This window comes from Gorilla gorilla, chromosome 8, assembly GCF_029281585.2.
Source record: "Gorilla gorilla gorilla isolate KB3781 chromosome 8, NHGRI_mGorGor1-v2.1_pri, whole genome shotgun sequence".
NCBI lineage: Eukaryota > Metazoa > Chordata > Mammalia > Primates > Hominidae > Gorilla > Gorilla gorilla.
In genome coordinates this window covers 132,017,704-132,040,742 of record NC_073232.2, presented here as the reverse complement: position 1 = coordinate 132,040,742, position 23,039 = coordinate 132,017,704, and the positions used below count along the sequence as shown (strand labels likewise).

The 23,039-nt window shown below is 43.2% G+C and overlaps 1 protein-coding gene across 1 annotated transcript in view; it reads right to left on the bottom strand.

Annotated features, from left to right (window-relative positions):
• INPP5F (inositol polyphosphate-5-phosphatase F) overlaps window positions 1–21,520 on the bottom strand; it is a 101,730-nt gene extending 80,210 nt beyond the window's left edge. Inside the window, exon 1 of the mRNA XM_031015133.3 lies at window positions 21,189–21,520. Coding sequence (XP_030870993.3) covers window positions 21,189–21,285 — 97 coding nt within the window. The 5' untranslated portion in view covers window positions 21,286–21,520. The remainder of the gene's footprint in view (window positions 1–21,188) is intronic.
• Between the last annotated feature and the right edge of the window lie 1,519 nt (window positions 21,521–23,039).

Here is a 23,039-nt window from a genome sequence, read left to right as displayed (position 1 = left end):
CCCATCTCTACTAAAAATACACAAAAAATTAGCTGGGCGTGGTGGTGCGTGCCTGTAATCCCAGCTTCTTGGGAGGCTGAGGCATGAGAATTGCTTGAACCAGGAGTGGAGGCTGCAGTGAACTGAGATCATACCACTGCACTCCAGCCTGGGGGACAGAGGAAGATTCTGTCTCAAAAAAAAAAAAATTAATAATTTTGAGTTAAAAATTTAGAATTTATCTAATTTTGCTAATTTGATGGCATCTGGCATCTATTGCCTAACATGATGTTTATTTCCTTTCTATTGCTGATAAGATTAAACACTTAATTATAAAATTGGCTGCTTATGGCTGGGCATGGTGGCTCATGCCTATAATCCCAGCACTTCGGAAGACCGAGGCGGGAGGATCACTTGAGGTCAGGAGTTCGAGACCAGCCTGGCCAACATGGAGAAACCCCATCTCTACTAAAAATACAAAAATTAGCTGAACGTGTTGGCACACGCCTGTAATCCCAGCTACTTGGGAGGCTGAGGCACAAGAATCGCTTGAATCCGGGAAGTAGAGGTTGCTGTGAGCTGAGATTACATCACTGCACTCAACTGCAGCCTGGGCAACAGAGCAAGACTTTGTCTCAAAAAAAAAAAAAAAAAATTTTGGCTGCTTATATGTCATGTCATCTTCTATGATTTTCTTGTTCATGCCTCCTAATTTTTCTTTATATCTTTCATTGACTTACAAGTTCCTTTCACATTAAGGACTTCAACTCTTTGACATGTTTGCAAATATTTTCAGTTTTTAATTTTTATATCTTTTGGCTTACAAAGCTGTTCCTTGGTATCAGTTACCGTATTTACTGATTTCATCTCTGTTAGTTGTTAGCTATTTAACCCTAATGCCAGTGGAATAAAGATACCCTGATTTCTTTCCACATAGTGAGCCAGAATCCCTGTATCAGGCAGACCAGGTCTCAACATCTGCCAACACAGATGCCCCTGCTAAGGAAAGAGCTCCAGCTACCCAGAACCCTACCACCTTGACCTTAGATGAACAGACCACAGTTGTAGGACTCTATCCCTTGGGTACCAAATAAGCTTCAGGAATACAGAAAAGGAAGGAAAAAACAGAGTTAAAGCAGTCACGGAGAGTCATGTAGAAGAAGTGGCGCATCAGGCATAAGGACGGCAGCAAGAAAAATAATACAGCAGAAAAAAAAGTACAAGATTTGTTCTGGTATGTGTCCCATCATTGGAGAAACACATATCAAGTACTTGCCAGGAACCAGACACTGTATCACGTTAAGATGATACAAAAATAATGAAGCAAACAGTGTAAATAACAGAAGACCAGTAGGTACACTGGAGATATGAATTGATAATGCTAGAAAAGTAAACTAAGGCCAACTGTGGAAAAACTTGAATAAACAGTAATGAGCCTGGCCGGGCACGGTGGCTCACACATGTAATCCCGGCACTTTGGGAGGCCAAGGCGGGTGGATCACAGGTCAGGAGTTCAAGACCAAGCTGACCAACATGGTGAAACCCCATCTCTACTAAAAATACAAAAATTAGCCGGGCATGGTAGCGCATACCTGTAATCCCAGCTACTCAGGAGGCTAAGGCAGGAGAATCGCTTGAACCCAGGAGGTGGAGGTTGCAGTGAGCCGAGATCACGACACTGCATTCCAGCCTGGCTAACAGAGTGAGGCTTCATCTCAAAAAAAAAAAAAAAAAAAACAAAAAAAACACATTGTGCAGCTATACAAAAATAAAAAAAAAATAAAAAAAAAATAAAAAAAAAAGGAATGAGCCTGAGCTTCCTGGAAACCATGGCAAGCAGATAATAACATAAGTAAAATAAGATTACCGCCAGGGATTACATCACAAGGTTGATGTAACTAAGGAAACCTTACCCAAAAGTTAAATCATGTTTTCAGTCGTTCAGAAGGTCCATTGTAAGAGATACTTCTACATCAAGACCTAGTGAACACATAGATGTATGTAAGTACCAGAAACAAAAGTTTCATGAAATAGTATTTGAAAAGAGGTAGAGATTGGGAGTAAGAAACCCACTTGGGTTACCGCAAAAGTCTTGGCTTGAAATGACATGAAAGGTCATGGAAAAAAGAGATTGAGAAAAAAAAAGAAAAGAAAAAATAACAAAAAAAGATTTAAAAAAAAAACAAATAAAGAAAAAGAAAAGAGCTTAGGGAGTGAGCTGGTAGTGGGTGAAGAATCCACAGGAGGAGATGAACATGAAAGTCCTCAAAAGAAGCTATGTGGAGGATGGGGAGAGGGGAAATCAAAGATGACACTCACTGAGACACCTATTCTCTCCTGAGCGGGAAAGAACAAGAGGGAGCATGGCAGAAAGGACAGGGTATATGGCAGCTGAAAGGAAGGGCCGATGAGAACCTCCTCATTCAATACCCTTTTCCATCTTTGGCATTGTGAACCATGTAAATGCATCATCCAGTCAAGAAAATAAGATTTCGACTTAAAAAAATAGAAAAAAAACTATAAAAATGTCTGTGTTGTGGTCTAATGACTAAAAACAATAGTCATTAGTAGTCGAGAATGAAAACCAGTTAAACCCATAAGACTGAGTTCATGATGAGATGATCAAGAAGAAATAACTGGATTTAAGAATGAGAGAAGGGACTAGGCTCAGTGGCTCACGCCTGTAATCCCAGCATTTTATTTTACGAGGCTGAAGCAGGATGATTACTTGAGGTCAGGGGTTTGAGACCAGCTTGGGCAAGACAGCAAGATCCCCTGCCTCTACAAAATATTAACCAGGTGTGGCGGCACGCACCTGTAGTCCCAGCTACTCAGGAGGCTGAGGCAGGAGGATCACTTGAGCCCAGGAATTTGAGGCTGCAGTGAGCTCTGATGGTGCCACTGCACTCCAGCCTGGGACACAGAGCGAGACTCCATCTCAAAATAAAACAAAAACAAGAAAGAGATAAGATGATGAAGAAGGAAAAGAAGACAGATGACCAAAAAAAATGCTACAGGTATAAAAGCTAACCTTGGAAAGGAAAGAAGATACTATTTTTTTCTTCTAAGTCTGGAAAAAAAGATGAAAGGCTAAGCACAGAAATGGAGAAGAGAAGCAGATGAGTGTATCCTATGCCCTTGACTCAGTAAAAACAGGAGTCAAAGTCGTCTTTGTTTTAGCAAGGGGAAGGACGGAGGAGTAATGGGGCACTGGAGGCTAGGTGTGGGAAAGGAATTTGACAAGTCAATTTGCAAGCGTTCTATGTGTGCTTGAAATGTATGTACATTTTTTAACTTAGTGTTGTCAAGAAAAAGGGGGGGAGTCAATCCATCAGTGGGTCATCAAATCAATTTCTTATAAAGAGATCAGCATTAATAGCACTAAAACAGAATAGAAGAGAAAACAAAAACCACAGTGTATGGAGAAATATTTAATGAAACTTTTGTTTCTGGTACAGCCTTGTGAATTATTTTGTTCAACCCCTCTAAGTACTTGCTAATTTTTCTGACTGCTTCACCTGTTAGTTTTTGAGAGAGGTCTTACTTTTTAAAATCTCATGCTTTATTTTCTTCCTTATTTTTATATCTCTCAGGATTATTATATTTTCCTGGTGAACTGCTCTGCTTATCAGGACGTAATAACTGGTTTTATTTCAAATAATACTTTTTGCCCTAAAGTCTAGTTGGTATAACATTAATATTGTGAAAGAAACACATTAGGCATTAAAAAGGGATAAATATGAATATTGCTAACTACCTGTCCAACTCCCACAGCCTCGGGAATAAAGTCCAAACTCCTTGGAAAGGCTTGTGAGACCCTGCATAGGCTAGTCCTGTCCATCACCCCCCGCCCCCCACCCCCAGCAACCTAGCCTTCAGTCATCCTGAACTATGTGCAGCCTGGGCCTGGAATGCGACTCCCCACCCACTTCTGCCTGCCCTTCATTCCAGACTTAGAACAAGGGTCAGTCCTCTTCCTGGACACATTCCCCACTCCACCCACACCCAGCAGAGCTGACCAGACTCTCTCGTGTGGATCCCCTAAACCCTGTGCATATTCCCATCACGGCATCTTACTTTGGTTTAGTGCATGTCATTACTGACTTGCCTGTCTCCTTGACTGAACAGGAACTCATCAGGAAGAGGAAGCTCACTTAGACCTTGTCTCCTCGAGCTTCTGTTCCCAGTGCATGGTACACAGAAGGCTCCCAAATGGATAGGTAAACATATGATGTAGAAAGCGGGGAGGCAAGTTGAAATCAGATCATTTGCACAGAATCACGCTGGAAGGATTTACTACTTAAAGTGGCAAAAGCTAAAGTCATCACAGAATCAAGTTGGAAGGATTTACTACTTAAGGTGGCAAAAGTCAAGTCATCTCATCTGGTCTATTTGAGACAAAGACATTAAAGCTGGCATAGGTAAAGTAACTGCCCAACACTGCACAGCTTGTTAACATCAAAACACTTTCCCACTCTCAGACTAGGGCTCTTTCTTTCTTTCTTTTTTTCTTAGCCAGATGGAGTTTCACTCTTGTCGCCCAGGCTGGAGTGCAATGGCGCGATCTCGGCTCACGGCAACCTCCACCTCCCGGGTTCAAGCAATTCTCTTGCCTTAGCCTCCCAAGTAGCTGGGATAACAGGCCTGTGCCACCACGCCGGGCTAATTTTGTATTTTTAATAGAGACGAGGTTTCACCATGTTGGTCAGACTGGTCTCAAACTTGCGACCTCAGGTAATCCACCCACCTCAGCCTCCCAAAGTGCTGGGATTACAGGCGTGAGCTACCGCACCAAGCCAGACCAGGGCTCTTTCTAACACCATAAGTTTCTCTACCAAATTCTCTCTGGTGCAATTCTCTCATGTTTGTATGGGGCTTTCAGCTCACCACCATCATCCCAGGTACTCCAAAATGCCTTTTTTTCTTGCCAAGTCCTATTGGATGTATCTCCTCAATAACTGATGAATCTTTCACTTCTCTTGACCCCTACTGCTACTATCCTTGCCCAGGGCCAAGACTTTCACCATCTTGATCATTTAAAAAGCTGTTGTCTGGCCAGGCGCAGTGGCTCATGCCTGTAATGCCAGCACTTTGGGAGGCCAAGGCAGGTGGATCACAAGGTCAGGAGTTCAAGACCAGCCTAGCCAAGATGGTGAAACCCTGTCTCTACTAAAAATACAAAAAAATTAACCAGGCATGGTGGCGAGCGCCTGTAATCCCAGCTACTCGGGAAACTAAAGCAGAGAATTGCTTGAACCCGGGAGGCAGAGGTTGCAGTGAGCTGAGATCGCGCCACTGCACTCCAGCCTGGACAACAGAGCGAGACTGTTTCAAAAAATAAATAAATAAATAAGTAAAATAACAAATAAAAAGCTGTTGTCGGGCCGGGCACAGTGGCTCTATGCCTGTAAACCCAGCATTTTGGGAGACCAGAATAAGGCTGAAGAACTTGAGGCCAGGAGTTCGAGACCAGTCTGGCCAACATGAGGAAACCCCATCTCTACTAAAAATACAAAAATTAGCCAGGCGTGGTGGCAAGCACCTGTAATCCCAGCTACTTGGGAGCACCAGGTGGGAGAATCACTTGAACCTGGGAGGCGGAGGTTGCAGTGAGCTGAGATCTGACTAATCGGCAACAGAGTGAGACGCCATCTCAAAAAAAATAAATAATGGCCAGGCACGGTGGCTCACGCCTGTAATCCCAGCACTTTGGGAGGCTGAGGTGGGTGCATCACCTGAGGTCAGGAATTTGAGACCAACCTGGCCAACATGGTGAAACCCTGTCTCTACTAAAAATACAAAAATTAGCCAGGCATGCTGGTGAGCACCTGTAATCCCAGCTACTTGGGAGGCTGAGGCAGGAGAACGGCTTGAACCCAGGAGGCGCAGGTTGCAATGAGCCAAGATCACGCCACTGCACTCCAGCCTGGGTGACAAGAGCAAAACTCCACCTCAAGAAAAAATAAAAATAAAAATTAATAAATAAAAATAAAAAGCTGTTGTTGGGCTCTAGCAGGCTGCTTAACACATAGCAGACACTCAGATGTCTACTGAAGGCAAAGAAGACTCTAAATAGTTTGGTACTGCTGGCCATGCAGAATAAGACAGGGAGCAGGAAGAATGAGGCTGAAGAACTAAACAGGAACCCACTCAGCGGGACAACAGGTAGTAAATTCAGGAGCCGCTTCCTCCAGCAGGGCAGATTTGGATTTGAGATAGAACACAGGACAAATCTGTAGAGGATGAACATGAAGGGGCCTGAAGCCAGAGAGCCAGGTGACAGGAAAGAATGTGCAAGGGTGACCTGGGGCTGACTGTAGAACTGGAAAGCTGGACAGAATTCAGCTACTTGGATGTGCTATAGATGTAGTCTGCATTTGGTGTCCTGGGTGAAGAATCCTAGCTCTACTACAGTCTCTGAACCCCTCTCAGCTTCAGTTTCCTCCTTCGTAAACAGAATTCCATCTAACTTAGCCGGACACCTGTAGTCCCAGGTTTTCATGAGGATTATGTGAAAAGTGCCCAGCATGTCACATAATAAATGTTACTAACTTTCACATCAAGTTGAGAAATGTGTATGTATTTAAAACTCCAGGCTCCTACCATTCAGTAACCTCTCCATAATTTAAGGGTCTTCATATGGCCTCAAAGAAAAAAGTATGGGGCCGGGCACAGTGGCTCGCGCCTGTAATCCCAGCACTTTGGGAGGCCGAGGCAGGAGGATGATGAGGTCAGGAGTTTGAGACCAGCCTGGCCAACATGGTGAAACCCCGTCTCTACTAAAAACACAAAAATTAGCTGGGCATGGTGGCAGGTGCCTGTAATCCCAGCTACTCGGAAGGCTGAGGCAGGAGAATCACTTGAAACCAGAAAGCGGAGGTTGCAGTTAGCCAAGATGGCACCACTGCACTCCAGCCTGGGCGAAAGAGCGAACCTCCGTCTCAAAAAAAAAAAGAAAAAAGTATGAAAGAGAAAACCCAACTTCAATACATTTTTCAATTATTAAACCTCATGGTAGGACCATAATTCCTGAAAGCCTTCTCAGAGTAATAAATGCTTCACGCAAATATCTTAATGCCTAGATATGCCCCAGAATTCTATTTTCTCAGAATGGGAAACATTGACCTGCAGCTCTGATACAGCATAAAACTGGGCATCCAGCATTCAGTCCCAACAACCAAATTCTGGTCCAAATGGTAAATCGAGCATGACTGCCAACTTCCTGCCCTGCCCCCACACCCGCTACATACACAGGAGAGAGGGAGAATCTAGAAAAGGCAGAATCTCAAGGGAGGTAAAAACATGCTTGGGAAAGACATGGATACTGGTAAACTCCAGTTCCATATGTGAGTAAGTACGAGGTCCTAAGGCTGGGGAAACTACAGAAGAATATAAATAGAAAGTGTAAATTTTAATGGCAACAATACCTGACAAAATTTCAGTTATCCAATAGAAAATAGGGGGAAAATGGCAGAAGAAATAAAAATTAAGAAAAGCATAATAAATGGAAAACATAAATAAAAGGTAGAAATAACTTCCAATACATTTATAGTTACAATAAATGTAAACAGTTTCAACTAACCAATGAAAAGACAGACTACTGGCTGGGTGTGGTAGCTTACACCTGTAAACCAACACTTTGGGAGGCTGAGACAGGCAGATTGCTTGAGCCCAGGAGTTCAAGACCAGTCTGGGCAACATGGCAAAACACCATCTCTATAAAAAACACAAAAAATTAGCCAGGCACCTGTAGTTCCAGCCACCTAGAAGGCTAAAGTGGGAGGATCACCTGAGCCCAGGAGGTCAAGGATGCAGTGACCCATGATCACACCACTGCACTCCAGCCTGGGTGGCAAATGAAGACCCTATCTCAAAAAAAATAAAGAAATAAATACAGACAGACTATTAAGTCTGAATCCCTCCATCAGTTTATTTAATTCTATGGCTATTTACAGCTTACCACTACATACCTGCAGTCCAGCATAACAGGCACTCATTCAGTAGTTATTGAACAAAATTTAAAAAATAAGCATCAAATAATAAAAACAAGTTTTTCCTACCAATTGCTTATTGTCATTGACGTGTAATAAGAATACCATCTAAAGTTTTTATTGTTTTTGAAGTTAGCCCCAAAATATCAGTCTTTGCTATGTAGGCACTTTTATTTATGCATTTATTTTCTTCTTTTATACAAACCAGGAAATGAGCTTGGATTTTTAATTTCAGGTGCTTTTAATAATAAAAGCATTTATCTTTCAATAAATATAATACATGATTAGAATATGGTTTCTCAAAATGAAAGACTCACCTAAAACTTCTGGGCAATTTTTTTTTTCCCCTTGAGACAAGGTCTCACTCTGCTACCCAGACTGAAGTGCAGTAGCTTGATCATAACTCACTGCAGCCTCCAACTCCTGGACTCAATCAATCCTCTCACCTCAGCTTCCCAAGTAGCTGGGAATACAGGCACACGCCATGATGCCCAGCTCATTTTTTTTTTTTTTTTTTTTAGTAGAGATAAGGTCTATCTATATTGCCCGTGCTGGTCTCAAACTCCTGGACTCAAGTGATCCTCCCATGTCAGCCTCCCAAAATGCTGGGATTACAGGCATGAGCCACCATGCCTAGCCTGGGCAATTTAAATTATCTTGAAATTTTTATATTATCTTGAAAACTCTAGCAGGTACACAAAACTTCTCATACTAATATAGAGATAAGAAACACAAAACAATAGAGGAAGGCCTGAAGCAGGTACTGTAACTGACACAAGGGAGACTGTGTGTGTTGTGTCGAGCTCCTCTGACTTTGCTGCCTGGTATAGCGCCTGGCATACAGCTGACACTTCAAAATGTGTGCGCGTGTGTGTGTGTGTGTGTGTGTGTGTGTATTTAAAATCTGTGGCTCTTCACTAAAGAAACAAGTTGGCATTAAAGAGTCTGTCTGTACAGAGGACACGTGTAGACAGTATTAGTCCAGGCATATGCAGCAAATGCCCTTAGTAGTAGATATGCTACTGATCATATTAATGGCTACTCTGGGGGCAGAAGGCACTGGAATGGCAGAGAAAATGGCCAGCGGGCTCATACTATCCTTCTGCAAAGAATAACCATGTAACTGATCTAATCCAACAAATGTATTGTTTTCTAATCTTTCCTTCAGAAGGTATACTCTAATGTGGCATACAAATTCAAAAAAAGAAAAATTTAAAATTCACAAATAAATTGTAAAATTTAAGATCATCAACGTTATCTATAAGGAAAAGAGTTGCTTACAAATTACAAAAGTATAGCATTTTTGAAATAATGCCAAATTTTAGTGAAATAATAATGTAACATACACCCTAAGTCATAAGTATTTGCAATAAGCTCAATTGTTTGACCCATCAGGTCAACATTTTCACTCTTATTTCAGATCCATTTGGCAGTACGTGGCTTCTATTTTCATATGCCCTCCTCTCCCTGGTACACAGAAAACAAGTGATTAAGTACTGTGTGCCTGCACAGAGCATGAGTCACTCATTCCAAGATGGAAGAATGAAGGCACTCCCTCAGCCCAAGAACAAGCCTGGGTTTTAAAGCACAGCTGCTGAAGCCTATAGGCACTTTCACTGTGTCTTAAAAGAAAAAAAAAAGGTATCAGAGTATGCATAAATAATCAGACCCATATTTCATTTCCTGCTAAAGACAAAGGATATTACTGCTCTAAAAAGACAATCACCAACACAAAATCAAACAGATAAGGAAAAGGGTTTTAGAATGAGAAACTAAAAGTTCCAATTGTTAGCTCATTTATGCTTTAATTCTCAGAATTAGGCCAGGAAAACAGGTTAAGGAATAATTTGATTCAGGTGCTATCTTATAAATGCAAAGTTTGATACACATTTCCTTGAACTCTCTAATGGTAATTATTCTCCAGCATTCCACAAGCTAAAGAGCTAATCCAATTTAGAAGTTCTAGCAGCTGGTGATTTCCCAGTCTTAAATCTAACTCAGGGTTATCAGTGCTGGCTGCTCATTATCATCATCTAGGAGCTTTATAATACTAATCCCTGAGCATCAGAGATGGTCTCAATTGGTTAGGGCGGGGCCCTGGAATAGGTATTCTTTAAATCTCCCCCTGGTGATTCTACTGTACAGCCTGCTTGAGAATCACTGGTCTAAATGATTATATATAGGTCACTGGGAAGGACCTGTATTAGTAACTTGGTCTTATCGGTCTGACTGAAAGATGATGCCTGTAGCACACACAACTTTAAACTCCCACGTAATAAAGTAATATAAACTGCATAAAGATCTCATAATATAGGGAGGTGGCATAAACGCTGGTCTAAACTAGCAGAAGGAAATACACTTCAAAAAGTAACCACAAGAATATTTAAAAGATTAAAGATACCACCTAGAAAAGAAACTTAATTTCCAGGCCAGGCACAGTGGCTCATGTCTGTAATCCCAGCACTTTGCGGGGCCCAGAGAGGAGGATCACTTGAGCCCAGTGGTTTGAGACCAGCCTGGACAACATAGCAAGACTCTGTCTCTATAAAAAATGTTTTAAAAAAATTAGCCAGGTGTGGTGGTGCCCACGTGTAATCCTAGCTACTCAGGAGGCTGAGGCGGGAGGATCACCTGAGCCCAGGAGTTCGAGGCTGCAGTGAGCTATCCCACATTCCAGCCTGGGTGGCAGAGCAAGACCCTGTCTCTAAAAAAATTAAAAATTTCTAGACATTTTTATTTAAAAAGGGATCTAATTACAGCACAGCAAGACGGCCACAAAGTTTTGATCATCATGAAGGAAATTAGAAATTGGTTCTTAAACTCTACAATATCCAAACACAAAACTGTTGATTCTCTATATGAAGCATAAAGTCCTAACTGTCACATCTCAAGAAAAGACCCAAAGCAACTCAAAAAGTAACAGAGGACAACTAAACAAAAGGACTTTCATGAAAGGTCCCACAATGTAATTAGGACATTTCAGCCTAGGAGGACCTGATGGAAATGAATACAACTATGAAAGGTATAGACTTAACTGTATACCACTTAATACCAGTACAGGAAACCTACACATTTAAAAGTCATGGTTTGGGCTGGGTGCAGTGGCTCATGCCTGTAATCCGAGAACTTTGGGAGGTTGAGGCAGGAGGACTGCTTGAGGTCAGGAGTTCAAGACTAACCTGGCCAACATAGTGAGACCCTGTCTCTATTATTTAAAAAATAGAAAAGTCATGGTTTGGGAATGAAAAAGGAAGTACAGCTTAAATTACAACTTTCCAAACTCATTACCTTAAGAACCTGAAAGTAACAACCACCTCAAACAAAGATTAGATAAATCCTTGGGTGATGCATTCATAATGCATCACCCAAGAAACACGGCAATGTGTTGGGATATATCCCTCACCTTTTGCTGTCCCCAAAACTGTCTTTTGATATCACTTTCAAAAACAGGATTTTGAGAGCTAAATCAAAGCACAGATGAGCTAAGAATTGGTATTTTCCTTTCCTCATTTTAGAGCTATTAACAGAGAAGCTGGGATTACAGGCACTCGCCACCACACCCGACTAATTTTTGTATTTTCAGTAGAGACAGTGTTTCACCATGTTGGCCAGGCAGGTCTCAAACTCCTGACCTCAGGTGATCTGCCCACCTCAGCCTCCCAAAGTGGCTGGGATTACAGGCATGAGCCACTGCGCCTGGCCCACAGAATTTTAGGTGATGTAATTTGTTAGGAGAAATAAATATAATACTAAATTAGTTAGATGTTGGGGGATGAGGGCTGCTTCTTCAAGAAGAGTATTTGGAAGGTGCAAATGGGAGTAAATGACACAGCTACACAGATGAATTCTGGAAGTCCCTGCCTAGAAAAGAGACTAACTGTTACTCTGCTCAACTCCCGGGTCCACCCACCACAGTTGCTCCGTGGGGGAAGAGATATTCTTTAAGCTGGAAATAAGAGAATGTTTATATCTGGTATAAAAACAATGTATAATGATACTGTGAAACATCAATATTATACCTGCAAATTACTAAAATTGAGAGCATGATGGCATGTTTTAAATTTCCTAACATTTCAGTTAGATAACTGCTTCAAATCGTACATATTGACATTGCAGAAATTGTGAAATTTGAAATTCAGTGTTAACTTCAAAGTGAAAAGCTGTTTCAAAGAATGAGATTCATAAAGAAAATTGGCTTAGTATTTTAAAGTATCCCACTATCAAGTTAAAAAAACGCAAGGGTAAACTTGAAGGAAGCTGAAATTAAAATAAAATAACTTAAAAGAAAAAAATATCAGGGAACACTGACCTAAAATCAACCTGTATTTCAGACTCACCAAAGAAAGAATGTGTGGATGCTATTTTGTGAATGAAAGCAGATCCCTTAAGAGTCTCCAACAACCAGAAAATGAGTCATCCTAAAAACATGTGATTTAATTAAGATACTACCAGTATGTCTTGTGAAGGTACTGTAATGCTGAATGTTCAGTGTTTATCCTCACTTTAAAAATATTATTTATACATTATCACTTAATGTATTATCAATAGCTACTGATAACCTTTAACAATTATTAGTTCCCTATGTTGTTAAACATACTGATTCAAATGTTCTCCTCAGCTCAATTATGGGCAGCTGACACATAATGATTATGACTTACATCAGCTAAGGACTTAGATTGACTAAAGGCTCTGTGACATTGCTGCTACTTCTCAAACTTCTGTTTGCAAAGGTAGATTTTTAAAGGTTGTTTTAAAATATATTTGAACAGGAAAAGAACCGTTTACAAAAAGACACACAGAGACATAGTAACACAGCTTGTAAAGATCTAATGCATTTAATTCCCCATAAAACCATGCCAAAACAAGGCTGGACTATGATTCTGAGAATGTACTGAATCAATAGCAGATTGATTCTGCTATTAGGTGCAGTGGCTCATGCCTGTAATCTGAGAACTTTGGGAGGCTGAGCAGGAGGACTGCTTGAGGCCAGGAGTTCAAGACTAACCTGGCCTTGAACTGGCCTTGAATAATAGTGAGACCCTGTCTCTATTATTTAAAAAAAAGAAAAGTCATGGTTTGGGAATGAAAAAGGAAGTACAGCTTAAATTACAACTTTCCAAACTAATTACCTTAAGAATCTGAAAGTAACTACCACCTCAAACAAAGATTAGATAAATCCTTGGATAATGCATTCATAATGCATCACCCAAGAAACATGTGTTGGCAATGTGCTGGGATATACCCCAAACCAGTTTGATCAAACTAGTTTGATTTTCCAGTAGTCCAGTATTATCTGCAAATACATGAATAAATTCCACCATAAATCACAAGGACTAAAATTAGCAACAACAACCTTCTCTGCATAAGTGCCAGTTTGGAAAAAAACAAAGATGTCTCTGGGTCCCATTTATTTTTATTCAGAAAGAAAACAAATTTAATGAATTCCACAGGCTTAAGAGTGAGATTCCTGCTTCACTGAATAAAATGACAGTGAGAAATTTGCATGACCTTTTTAGGTGGCAAGAGAGGCAGTGTGTTCTAGTCTTTTGTTCTTATATTCTCCCTTTAAACGTCCCTACAACCCCTTTGCTGCTTAAACTATAGAAGGTAGACCAGGGACTAGAATTATTTCAATTCATTCAGTACAACTTACACAAAAAACCTGCTATGGGCCAGGTGCTAGGGATCCAGCAATGAGTCTCGTCCTCTTTCTTCATGCCAGGGGTGTGTTTAGGCCAGGCAAGTGGGACAAGTGGGGACCTGAACCAATGCAGCCAGGTTCCCCAAAGACCAAGCTGTTAGTGCACCTTAGTTTCTGGCACCTTCACGGTCTACTCTAAAAAAACTTGACACTACCTCTCCTCCAAAGCATGCCTTTGGCAAGTCCTAGCCTCTGCTGGCCAGGGCCTGGCCAAAACACAAGTGTCTAGGAACCAGTGATTCTACAAAGGTTCTCCCTTCTTTGAAGGTAGTTTTGCCCTACACGCTTCTCCTCCATTTCACCTCTGCTGTGCATGCTCTGAAAGGATGTCTATGAAATTGGATCTAGGACTCTTGAAAAGCTACACTGAGAAAGGCTTCAGGTTGCTCATCACTGGAGGAAATAGTTCCCAATGAGTACACATATCAATGCTTCTGCTCAAAGATCTGCCCTGTATCTATTCCCTTCCCAAACTGCAGATGTTCCAAACACTTAAGAAGAGAAATCTGATCAACTGACCGTAGCTGGAAAAACTACTACTAGTCAATTCATTACATAACAACATTCCCTGTAACTATATGAATTTTGCAAGAAAGTCAATGCAGGCATAGGATCAACAAACAAACTAGTTATCACATTATTAGCCTTTTCTTTCTACATAGATCCTTCCTTAATGTGCTTGCTTTGACATTTGAGAGGCTATTTAATTCTCTATATAGGCTACACTATAATGATTAGGATAGCTGAAGATACATTTCAGCTATTACCCATGAAAATATAAATCCTATCACTTTGTAGTCAAGAAGGTAGAAAGGTTCATAAAACAGTTTTGTCAATACTGAGGAAAACCTGGTTTTAGAGTCAAACACTGGGTTAGAGCCTGGCTCTCCCTCTGTGAACCTGGGCAAATTACTTCTCTGTGCCTCAGTTTCCTCATCTGTAAAGTGAGGATAATAATGAAACCCTCCTCCCAAGGTTTACTGTGGAGATGAAATGAAATAATACATGTAAAGGTCATGGAACAGTGTCTGGCTCAGAGAAGTGCTCAGTTGCAGCTGAGATTACAGGCCAGTTGCAGTGGCTCACGCCTGTAATCCCAGCACTTTTGGGAGGCTGAGGCGGGCGGATCATCTGAGGTCAGGAGTTCAAGACCAACCTGGCCAATACGGCAAAACCCCGTCTCTACTAAAAATAGAAAAATTAGCCAGGCGTGCTGGCAGTAGCCTGTAGTCTCAGCTACTCAGGAGGCTGAGGCAGAGAGAACTGCTTGAACCCGGGAGGCAGAGGTTGCAGTGAGCCGAGATCATGCCATTGTACTCCAGCCTGGGCAACAGAATAAAACTCCATCTCAAAAAAAAAAAAAAAAGAAAAAAGAAAAAAGAAAAGTGCTCAAGAAATAAAAGCTGTTATTATTAGCTACTGTTAATCTCAGGTGATGATGTAGACAACAAAATATACACAAAAACCTCCCTCAATCTGTAAAAACTGATTCCAAAAATTGTCAGTCACCTTAGAAAGACTTTGTACTCCTGCCAGGCGTGGTGGCTCATGCCTGCAATCCTAGCACTTTGGGAGGCTGAGGCAGGCAGAATGCCTGAGCTCAGAAGTTCGAGACCAGCGTGGGCAACGTGGCGAAACTCTGTCTCTACTAAAAATACAAAAAATTAGCCGGGCATGATGGCAGGCGCCTGTAGTCCCAGCTACTCAGGAGGCTGCGGCACGAGAATCGCTTGAACCCTGGAGGCCGAGGTTGCAGTTGCAGTGGGCCAAGATTATGCCACCACACTCCAGCCTGGGCTGTCTACACTAAAAAAAAAAAAAAAAAAAAACCACCTGTCTTCTTTTATTTAAGCCAAAAATGGGTGGGGTGAAAACTTTGTAAAGATAAGTCTTTTCTACCTTTAAATGGGAAATAAATGTAGTCATACAAATATGTACATGCATAAAAATAAACATACAGATCTATTCAACCCAACTGTTAGCCTGTCAGCAATATAAAATATGGAGTAAAAAGTAGTACAAGATATAAAACTAGTAACCCATTATAAAAACTGAAGACTAAATACACTAAGAAAAAACCTGGTTATTCAACAACAAAAATGATCAGAAAGATTTTGTAAGCCATTTAATATGTAATTTAAAGTGCCCTATTAAATTCTGTCATGGTAATTTGCAAATTTTTAGTAAACACAATATTTTTTTCTGAGACAGTCTCACTCTGTTGCCCAGGCTGGAGTACAGCGGCACCATCTCAAGCTCACTGCAACCTCTGCCTCCCGGGTTCAATCGATTCTCGTGGCTTAGCCTCCCGAGTAGTTGGGATTATAGGCATCTGCCACCACACCCAGCTAATTTTTGTATTTTCAGTAGAGACGGGGTTTTACCATGTTGGCTAGGCTGGTCTTGAACTCCTGACCTCAAGTGATCCATCCACCTCGGCCTTCCAAAGTGCTGGGATTACAGGCGTAAGCCACCATGCCTAGCCACAAACAGAATTTTTTAAAAAGATAAAGTTCAAAATCCTTTTTTTTTTAAGTAAATACCAAATGCCACAAAACTCCAAATAAACAGAATCATTTCACAAAAATGATTCCTCAAAAAAAAATTCCAGGTGGATTTCAATTGCATAATTATGATTTCTCATTCAAAAAAGTTAACCTCATATGACATAGTAAAAATAATTTCATTATCAAAAATTAACTCTAAGAAGAACAGAAAAAATTTTTTAACATTTCTGTGAATTCTAACTAATACCTAGTATCCCTCAAAAAATTGTTCAGGCCAGGCGCGGTGGCTCACGCCTGTAATCCCAGCACTTTGGAAGGCAGAGGCGGGCGGATCACGAGGTCAAGAGATCGAGAACATCCTGGCCAACATGGTGAAACCCCATCTCTACTAAAAATACAAAAAATTAGCCGGGCGTGGTGGCACGTGCCTGTAGTCCCAGCTACTCGGGAGGCTGAGGCAGGAGAATTGCTTGAACCCAGGAGGCAGAGGTTGCAGTGCGCCAAGATCACGCCACTGCACTCCAGCCTGGCAACAGAGCGAGACTCAATCTCAAAAAAAAAAAAAAGTTCACTGGGATTCATCACTTAGAGTATCACCTTTCCATATACAGTTTCTATGTTTATGAATGTTATGTGTATGACAGATGCTTTGAGATCTCTTCTTGGTTGCTCAGTATCAGAACAGAATGTGAATTATTATATAATTTACACACAGCTATAAATTATATAATACTGTCATATCAGACAAAGCCACAAGGACTAGAGGAAGCAATTTTAAGACCAAAGAGATAAGACCATATCAGCATTCCCCCAAAGTGGATTGTATTATATTTCTTTTTGAATCTTCAAATTACAATTCTTATCCTGAGATATTAGACTCTACTCTCAGAAGATTACTGAATGTTTACACGGTGCTTTATCACTTTCCCTGTAGAAAATAAAATAACCAGGCCAGGCGCGGTGGCTCATGCCTGTAATCCCAGCACTTCAGGAGGCCGGGGAGGGTGGATCACCTGAGGTCAGGAGTTCGAGACCAGCCTGGCCAACATGGCAAAACCCTGTCTCTAGTAAAAATACAAAAACTTGCCAGGTGTGGTGACAGGTGACTATAATCCCAGCTACTCAGGAGGCTGAGGCAGGAGAATCGCTTGAACCTGGGAGGCGGAGGTTGCAGTGAGCCGAGATCGCACCATTGCACTCCAGCCTGGGCAACAAGAGCAAAACTCTGTCTCAAAAAAGAAAGAAAAAAAAGAAAAGAGAAGTAGTAGTCATTATCTTACAATAGACATAAGCATCTATCAAAAAACTGCTATATATGAATACAGATTACTCATTACCCTTAAAAAAATTAGAAACACCAGAAAAAAAACAATACTTGGTTTTTTAGCTAGGAGAAAAAAAACCTGAAAAAGTTTAAATAATGTTAAAGAGGAAAGTAAGGAATACTACCAAAAAGATATTTTAAAAGCCCAGTGTGGTGGCTCATGCCCATAATTCCAGCACTTTGGGAGGCCAAGGTGGGAGGATCGCTTGAGCCCAGGAGGCCAAGATTAGCCTGAGCCATATAGTGAGACTCCATCTCTACCAAAAAAAAAAAAAAAAAAAAAAAAAAAAAAATTAGCCAGGTGTGGTAGCACACACCTGTAGTCCCAGCTACCTGGGGGACTGAGGTGGGAGGAATAGCTTGATGCCAGGAGGTAGGGGCTACAGCAAGCCATGATCACGCCACTGCACTCCAGCCTGGGTGACAGAGCAAGACCCTGTCTCAGAAAAAAAAAGAAAAAAGAAAAAAAGATAATGAGATAATGCTACATCAGATAGAAATATAACACAAGTGCAGGTGTACCTTTTCTCATATTTCCTCATCCAAATGGACAGAGATTTCCCACTCCAATTAAAATATATTCAAAACAGCCCTAAAAAGAGGCCAGGCGCAGTGGGTCAAGCCTATAATCCCAGTACTTTGGGGGGCCGAGGTGGGCGGATCACCTGAGGTCAGGGGTTTGAGACCAGCCTGGCCAACATGGCGAAACCCTATCTCTAACAAAAAATACAAAAATTAGCTGGGTGAGGTGGCACACACCTGTAGTCCCAGCTACTCGGAAGTCTGAAACAGGAGAATCGCTTGAACCTGGGAGGCGGAGGTTGCAGCGAGCCGAGATCACGCCACCGCACTCCAGCCTGGGCAACAGAGCAAGACTCTGTCCACTGCCCGCCCCACCCTTTCCCCCTCCCCCAAAAAAACAGTCCTAAAAAGAGCAACAAACATAATACAACATCTTATTTTTAAGGCAATGATATTACTGAGAGAGAACTTAGACTTAACTTTAATTCAGCCCAACTCAAACAAAAACGTCTTCTGTGTCCTAAGTACTCTAAAGCCTAGAGACACCAAGATGAGGAGTAAATACAGCCCTTGCCTTGGGGAACACACTGGGACTTCCCACTGGGGAAGAAGTAGGCAAACTTTTATTATGATGATGCATAAGGGTTAGAATTGAAGTGTCCACGAAGTGTAGAAAATGCCTGGAAACACAATAAAGGTGGCCAATAATTCTGCCCCAAGGATGACGGGTAGCATCTGAGCTGGGTCTTATGGAATGGACTAGGTAGGAAAAGGGGTTGACAGTAACAAACATTCCAGGCTAAATAAATGAGTATTTTAATCTTAAATATCATCATTACTTATCCTTCTGATGTCTCTAGAAAAAGGAAAACTCTTGTTTCAGGTTGTTCAATAGTCACGAATGTAAAAACCACGATGCCCACAAGCTTTTTTGAGCTTATAATACTGCCCTTTCAAAAAAGAAAAGGACTTAGTAATCTATTCAGCTAAATAACCAGTAGGAAACAATGAAAGATTTTAAATGCTGTCACTACAAACAGCAGCAAAACTTGCCATAAAAGCACAGGGGAAAAGTCCAATAAAATAAAGAGAATTTTAAATGATTCCATATATAGAAAAATATCTGAAAAGCATTTATTCAATTAAAATGCCATTCTTAAATAGCCATTAGTTAGAAAGGATCTTCAGTCCTGGACAGGATAAACTATAGGAAAATCAAGTGCATGGGATTCTTTATTCCCTGGCTATCCTGAACACCTTAAGATCAAAACTGGCTGTTACTTCTGAAACATGGCCTCTTCCTTCCTCCAGACATTTGGTCTACTTGGTCTGTGGCCCACTATATTCTAAAAAGTATGCCAATCTCAAGTGCAAAGGCTATAGCTACTTTCCTCTCCAAAAAGTTTTAAATTTGCCTTCTGACATGGACTTTGAACAAACAGTAATCCAAACTGCATGGCTTCATCCAAGAATCTAGGCGCAGGTTAGCCTTTGTAGTTCAAGAAACTGGGGTGTAGAAAAGTTTGTTGTCAGATGAGTTGGAGACGATCTTAAGTCCCATCCAGCTCTAATAGTCTAAGCTTTTAGAATCCAAGGAGTGACTCTTTTGACAACCTAGGAATTTTGAAATCTGCTTTACTTCAAGCTGTACTGAAGCCTTACCCAAATTTGGGGGAGTGAAAGGAGGGAAGGGGAGAAAGCCAGACAAATGGTCAAATCAGAGAAGAGAATGACAGAAGATTGGCCAAAATTAGCCTATCCATAACAACTCTATCCCGAGATCATCAAGAACTTTATCTGGGCCAAGGAGTTTATCCTCCATTCTGAAAAGAGGAAATAAAACGTAATAGCAAGAAAATATAGATAGAGCCTGAGGAAAAAAATAAGTTATCCTTCACTGCTCTGGCAAAGCAACTAGTAGGCCTTCCTAAGAAAGCAGTGGGGCCTGCCCAAAAGTGTTCTGGAGGTCACAGAACTGCCCTGTGTCACTGTCTCAACTCTAGGCTGTGACACTGAACGAGTTACTAATAACCTCTCACTCCTTTCTCCTCACCTGAAAAAGAGGATCCCACACGTGTCCTGTAAGGTTGCTGTGGGGATTGGAAATAATATATTAAAGGGCCTGTCCTTAAAAACCATCCTATAAGTGATACCACGCTATGATCTGAAAAGCTCATCTGAACCTTTTATCCTTTTCAATTCATATCATGTAATCCTTCTGTCTAGACCGCACATAAGAATTACAAGTAAGTCTGAAAAGCTCTGGCTCCTTCCTTAAAGAACTCTATCCTCTCACTTTCCCTAAAGTGGAAGAATCTCTGAGTGATATGAGTAAAGGATTAGCAAGCCAAAAGGGGCAGGTGCCACCCAGCCCCATCTTACAAGAAACTGGACTGTCAGCGCTCTGAGGGCAGGGACTGCTCTGTTTAAACCACGACTGCACACACATTTTCCTAAAGCAAGCTAATTGTAGACTTAAGCCTCTCCGAACAGCTTACACGACACCCAAACATGGACCCACAATACATTTTGTGTCGCACAACATCAAGTCACACAAAAATCTCAAAATTATACATTACAATACAGTTTAATTGTGCTGTGGTATTAAAGTCAAAGACAAAGGCTCTAAACCGAGTGCCTATGAGGTAACCACAGTAAAGTCACACCTTTAATAATAAGGGACCAAGAACACACGGGATGGCAACAGGGAGTGAGTGTCCAGCAGAGCTCTCGACGGAACTGGCGCAACCGCTCCAGATCGGAATTCGAACCCAGAACTTCTGGCGAAGGCCATGTAAGAGTCACTCCAAGGAGGAAGAGGCCTTTACGGCCAGGTGCACCTTGCTGGAACTTTCTGCCGGAGGGGACCCCCTCCCCTCGTCCTGGGCCCCAAGCCCCAAGGGCGGCCGCGTGACGCGGTGGGAGGGACGAGGGTCGCCAGCCCCTTCTGCTCCGCACTGGGGTAGGGGCTTGGCGCTGTCCTCGGAGAAAGGCCAGGCTCCTTCCAGTCAAGGAATAATGACAGCTCGCGCGCTCGCAGCCCGCCCCGCCCCGCCTCGCCAGGCCCGCAGGTGGCTCCTCCCGCCCGGCTGAGGGGTCCGGCCGCGCCCCCTCCTCTCCCCGCCTTGGCCCGGGGTGTCCCCCGCCCGCACCGCCAGCCTCACCGGGTCGGAGCTGGAGGCCGCCGTCGCGGCGGCTGCACCACAGCGCGCGCTCGCCCTGCTGCAGGATGTAGTGGTCCTTGGCTTGGAAGAGCTCCATGCTGGCCCCGCGCGCCCAGGGAGGCGGCGGCCCGCGGGCGGCGCACGGGGCGTCCTAGTCGGTCGAGGCCGCCAGAGCCCGCGCCTCGGGGAGCGGCCGGGTAGGAACCGCGCAGAGAAGCAGCGGCAGAGGGAACGCCCCGGGGAACCCGACCGGTAGGAGGAGAACGCGCCCCGGCAGCGGCGGCGGCGGCGGCGGCCGTAGAGGCCTCTCCCCCCGGCTCCTCCCCTTCTCTGGCTCCGCCCAAGGCCCGGCTCCACCTCCTCCGCTGGCTCCTCTCCCCGAGCGCCCGGCTCCGCCCCTCAGCCTCCTCCTCCTTTCAGCTCCCTCCCGCTTCCTGCCCTTTCCTCCGCCTTCTCCCGGGTGTCTCCTCGCAGCTCCTCCCCGCGGGTCTTTCCTCCTCCCTCTCGTCCTTCCGCCCACCCCTCCCGCTCTTGCCCAGGCCCCTCCCCCGGCGCGCCAGCCTTCCTGTCGTGGTCACCGGTGGCAGCTCGGGAGCTCGGCCGAGTCGGTCTGGGCTGACCGCCTCCCTCCGCGCGGCCTTGGGGACAGGCGCCCACCGCTGGGGCCTCCCCTCCGTGCCGGGAGGCGCTCACGCTTCACCAGGCCCTCTAAAGCCAGGCGGAGTCCTGAATCCAACCCCACACCCGCTCTCCCGGGGCGGTGCGGGGTACGTTCCCCGCGGGCCTGCGCTGCCTGCCCGTACCGAAACCAGGCGAGACCCCGGGGCCTGGCTACATGGGTTCATCCCCAGCCAGGCCCACAGCCAAGCGGAGGCGTCTTCTGTTTTCGTATTCCCTATTAGAAGTTTGACAACAGGAGGCATTCAATAAATGCACATCAACGAGGGAAAGCATGTAACAATAGAAAACACACAAGCATTAGCAGCACGCGGCTAAAGAGCGAGGAGGAAGGGAGGAATGTACAGATGCTGCTGTGTCCCGAATTAAGCAGGGCGGGTTGGAGAAGACTTCACAAATGGAGCCAGTTAATGAAGCAAGCGGAAGGAATATCGTTTGGCGAGGATAAGATGAATGGAGACCCTCTCGGGGAAGGAGGAGCCTCCCCCAAACATCCTTGAGCTCAGTCTGTCTTGAAAAACCAGTTGATATCCTGAACAGAATGGGTCTGGAGAATGAGGCCCCCACTTCCGGGGCCAGTTCGAGGACTATCTAGCTGTGTGATCTTGGGGAAGTCTCTCGGTCTCAGATGGTGGTTGAACTAATAACCTTTTATGACACCCCCAGTTCTATAAATCAATGAGTCTTCCTACTCTTAACTCCTTGCCTTCTCTAATGCCTGAATCGGAAATAAGAGAAAAAGACAAGAAGTAGGAGATGAGAAAAATAAGGCAATACTTTTTTTTTTTTTTTTTTGAGTTTAGGAGCGGAAGTTTATAGGCAAAAGAAAAGGGAGAACAGCTGTCTCTCTTGCGAGAGAGAGAGGAGTGACCGAATGGGACTTCTCAGAAAGCAATACTTTTAACCTTCTGCTCAAGTAAAAGTGAGAGGGTACAAAAGCAGGAAGGAGTTCCACATGACTAATTATTCCAGCCCACAGCGTTGAATTTCCATAGCACAGAAAGTCCAATGATAACAAAGCGTCCTGGAATCTTTTCTAAGTACCATGCCTCTGTGCTGTCCAGACACCTCAACATAAAGGTCGAGGGAGGTGGTTACTCTATCAAATCTTTGTGATGTGATTTGGAGAAAGAAGGTAATGAAGCTATAAGAAGCTTTAGTGGAACCATCGGT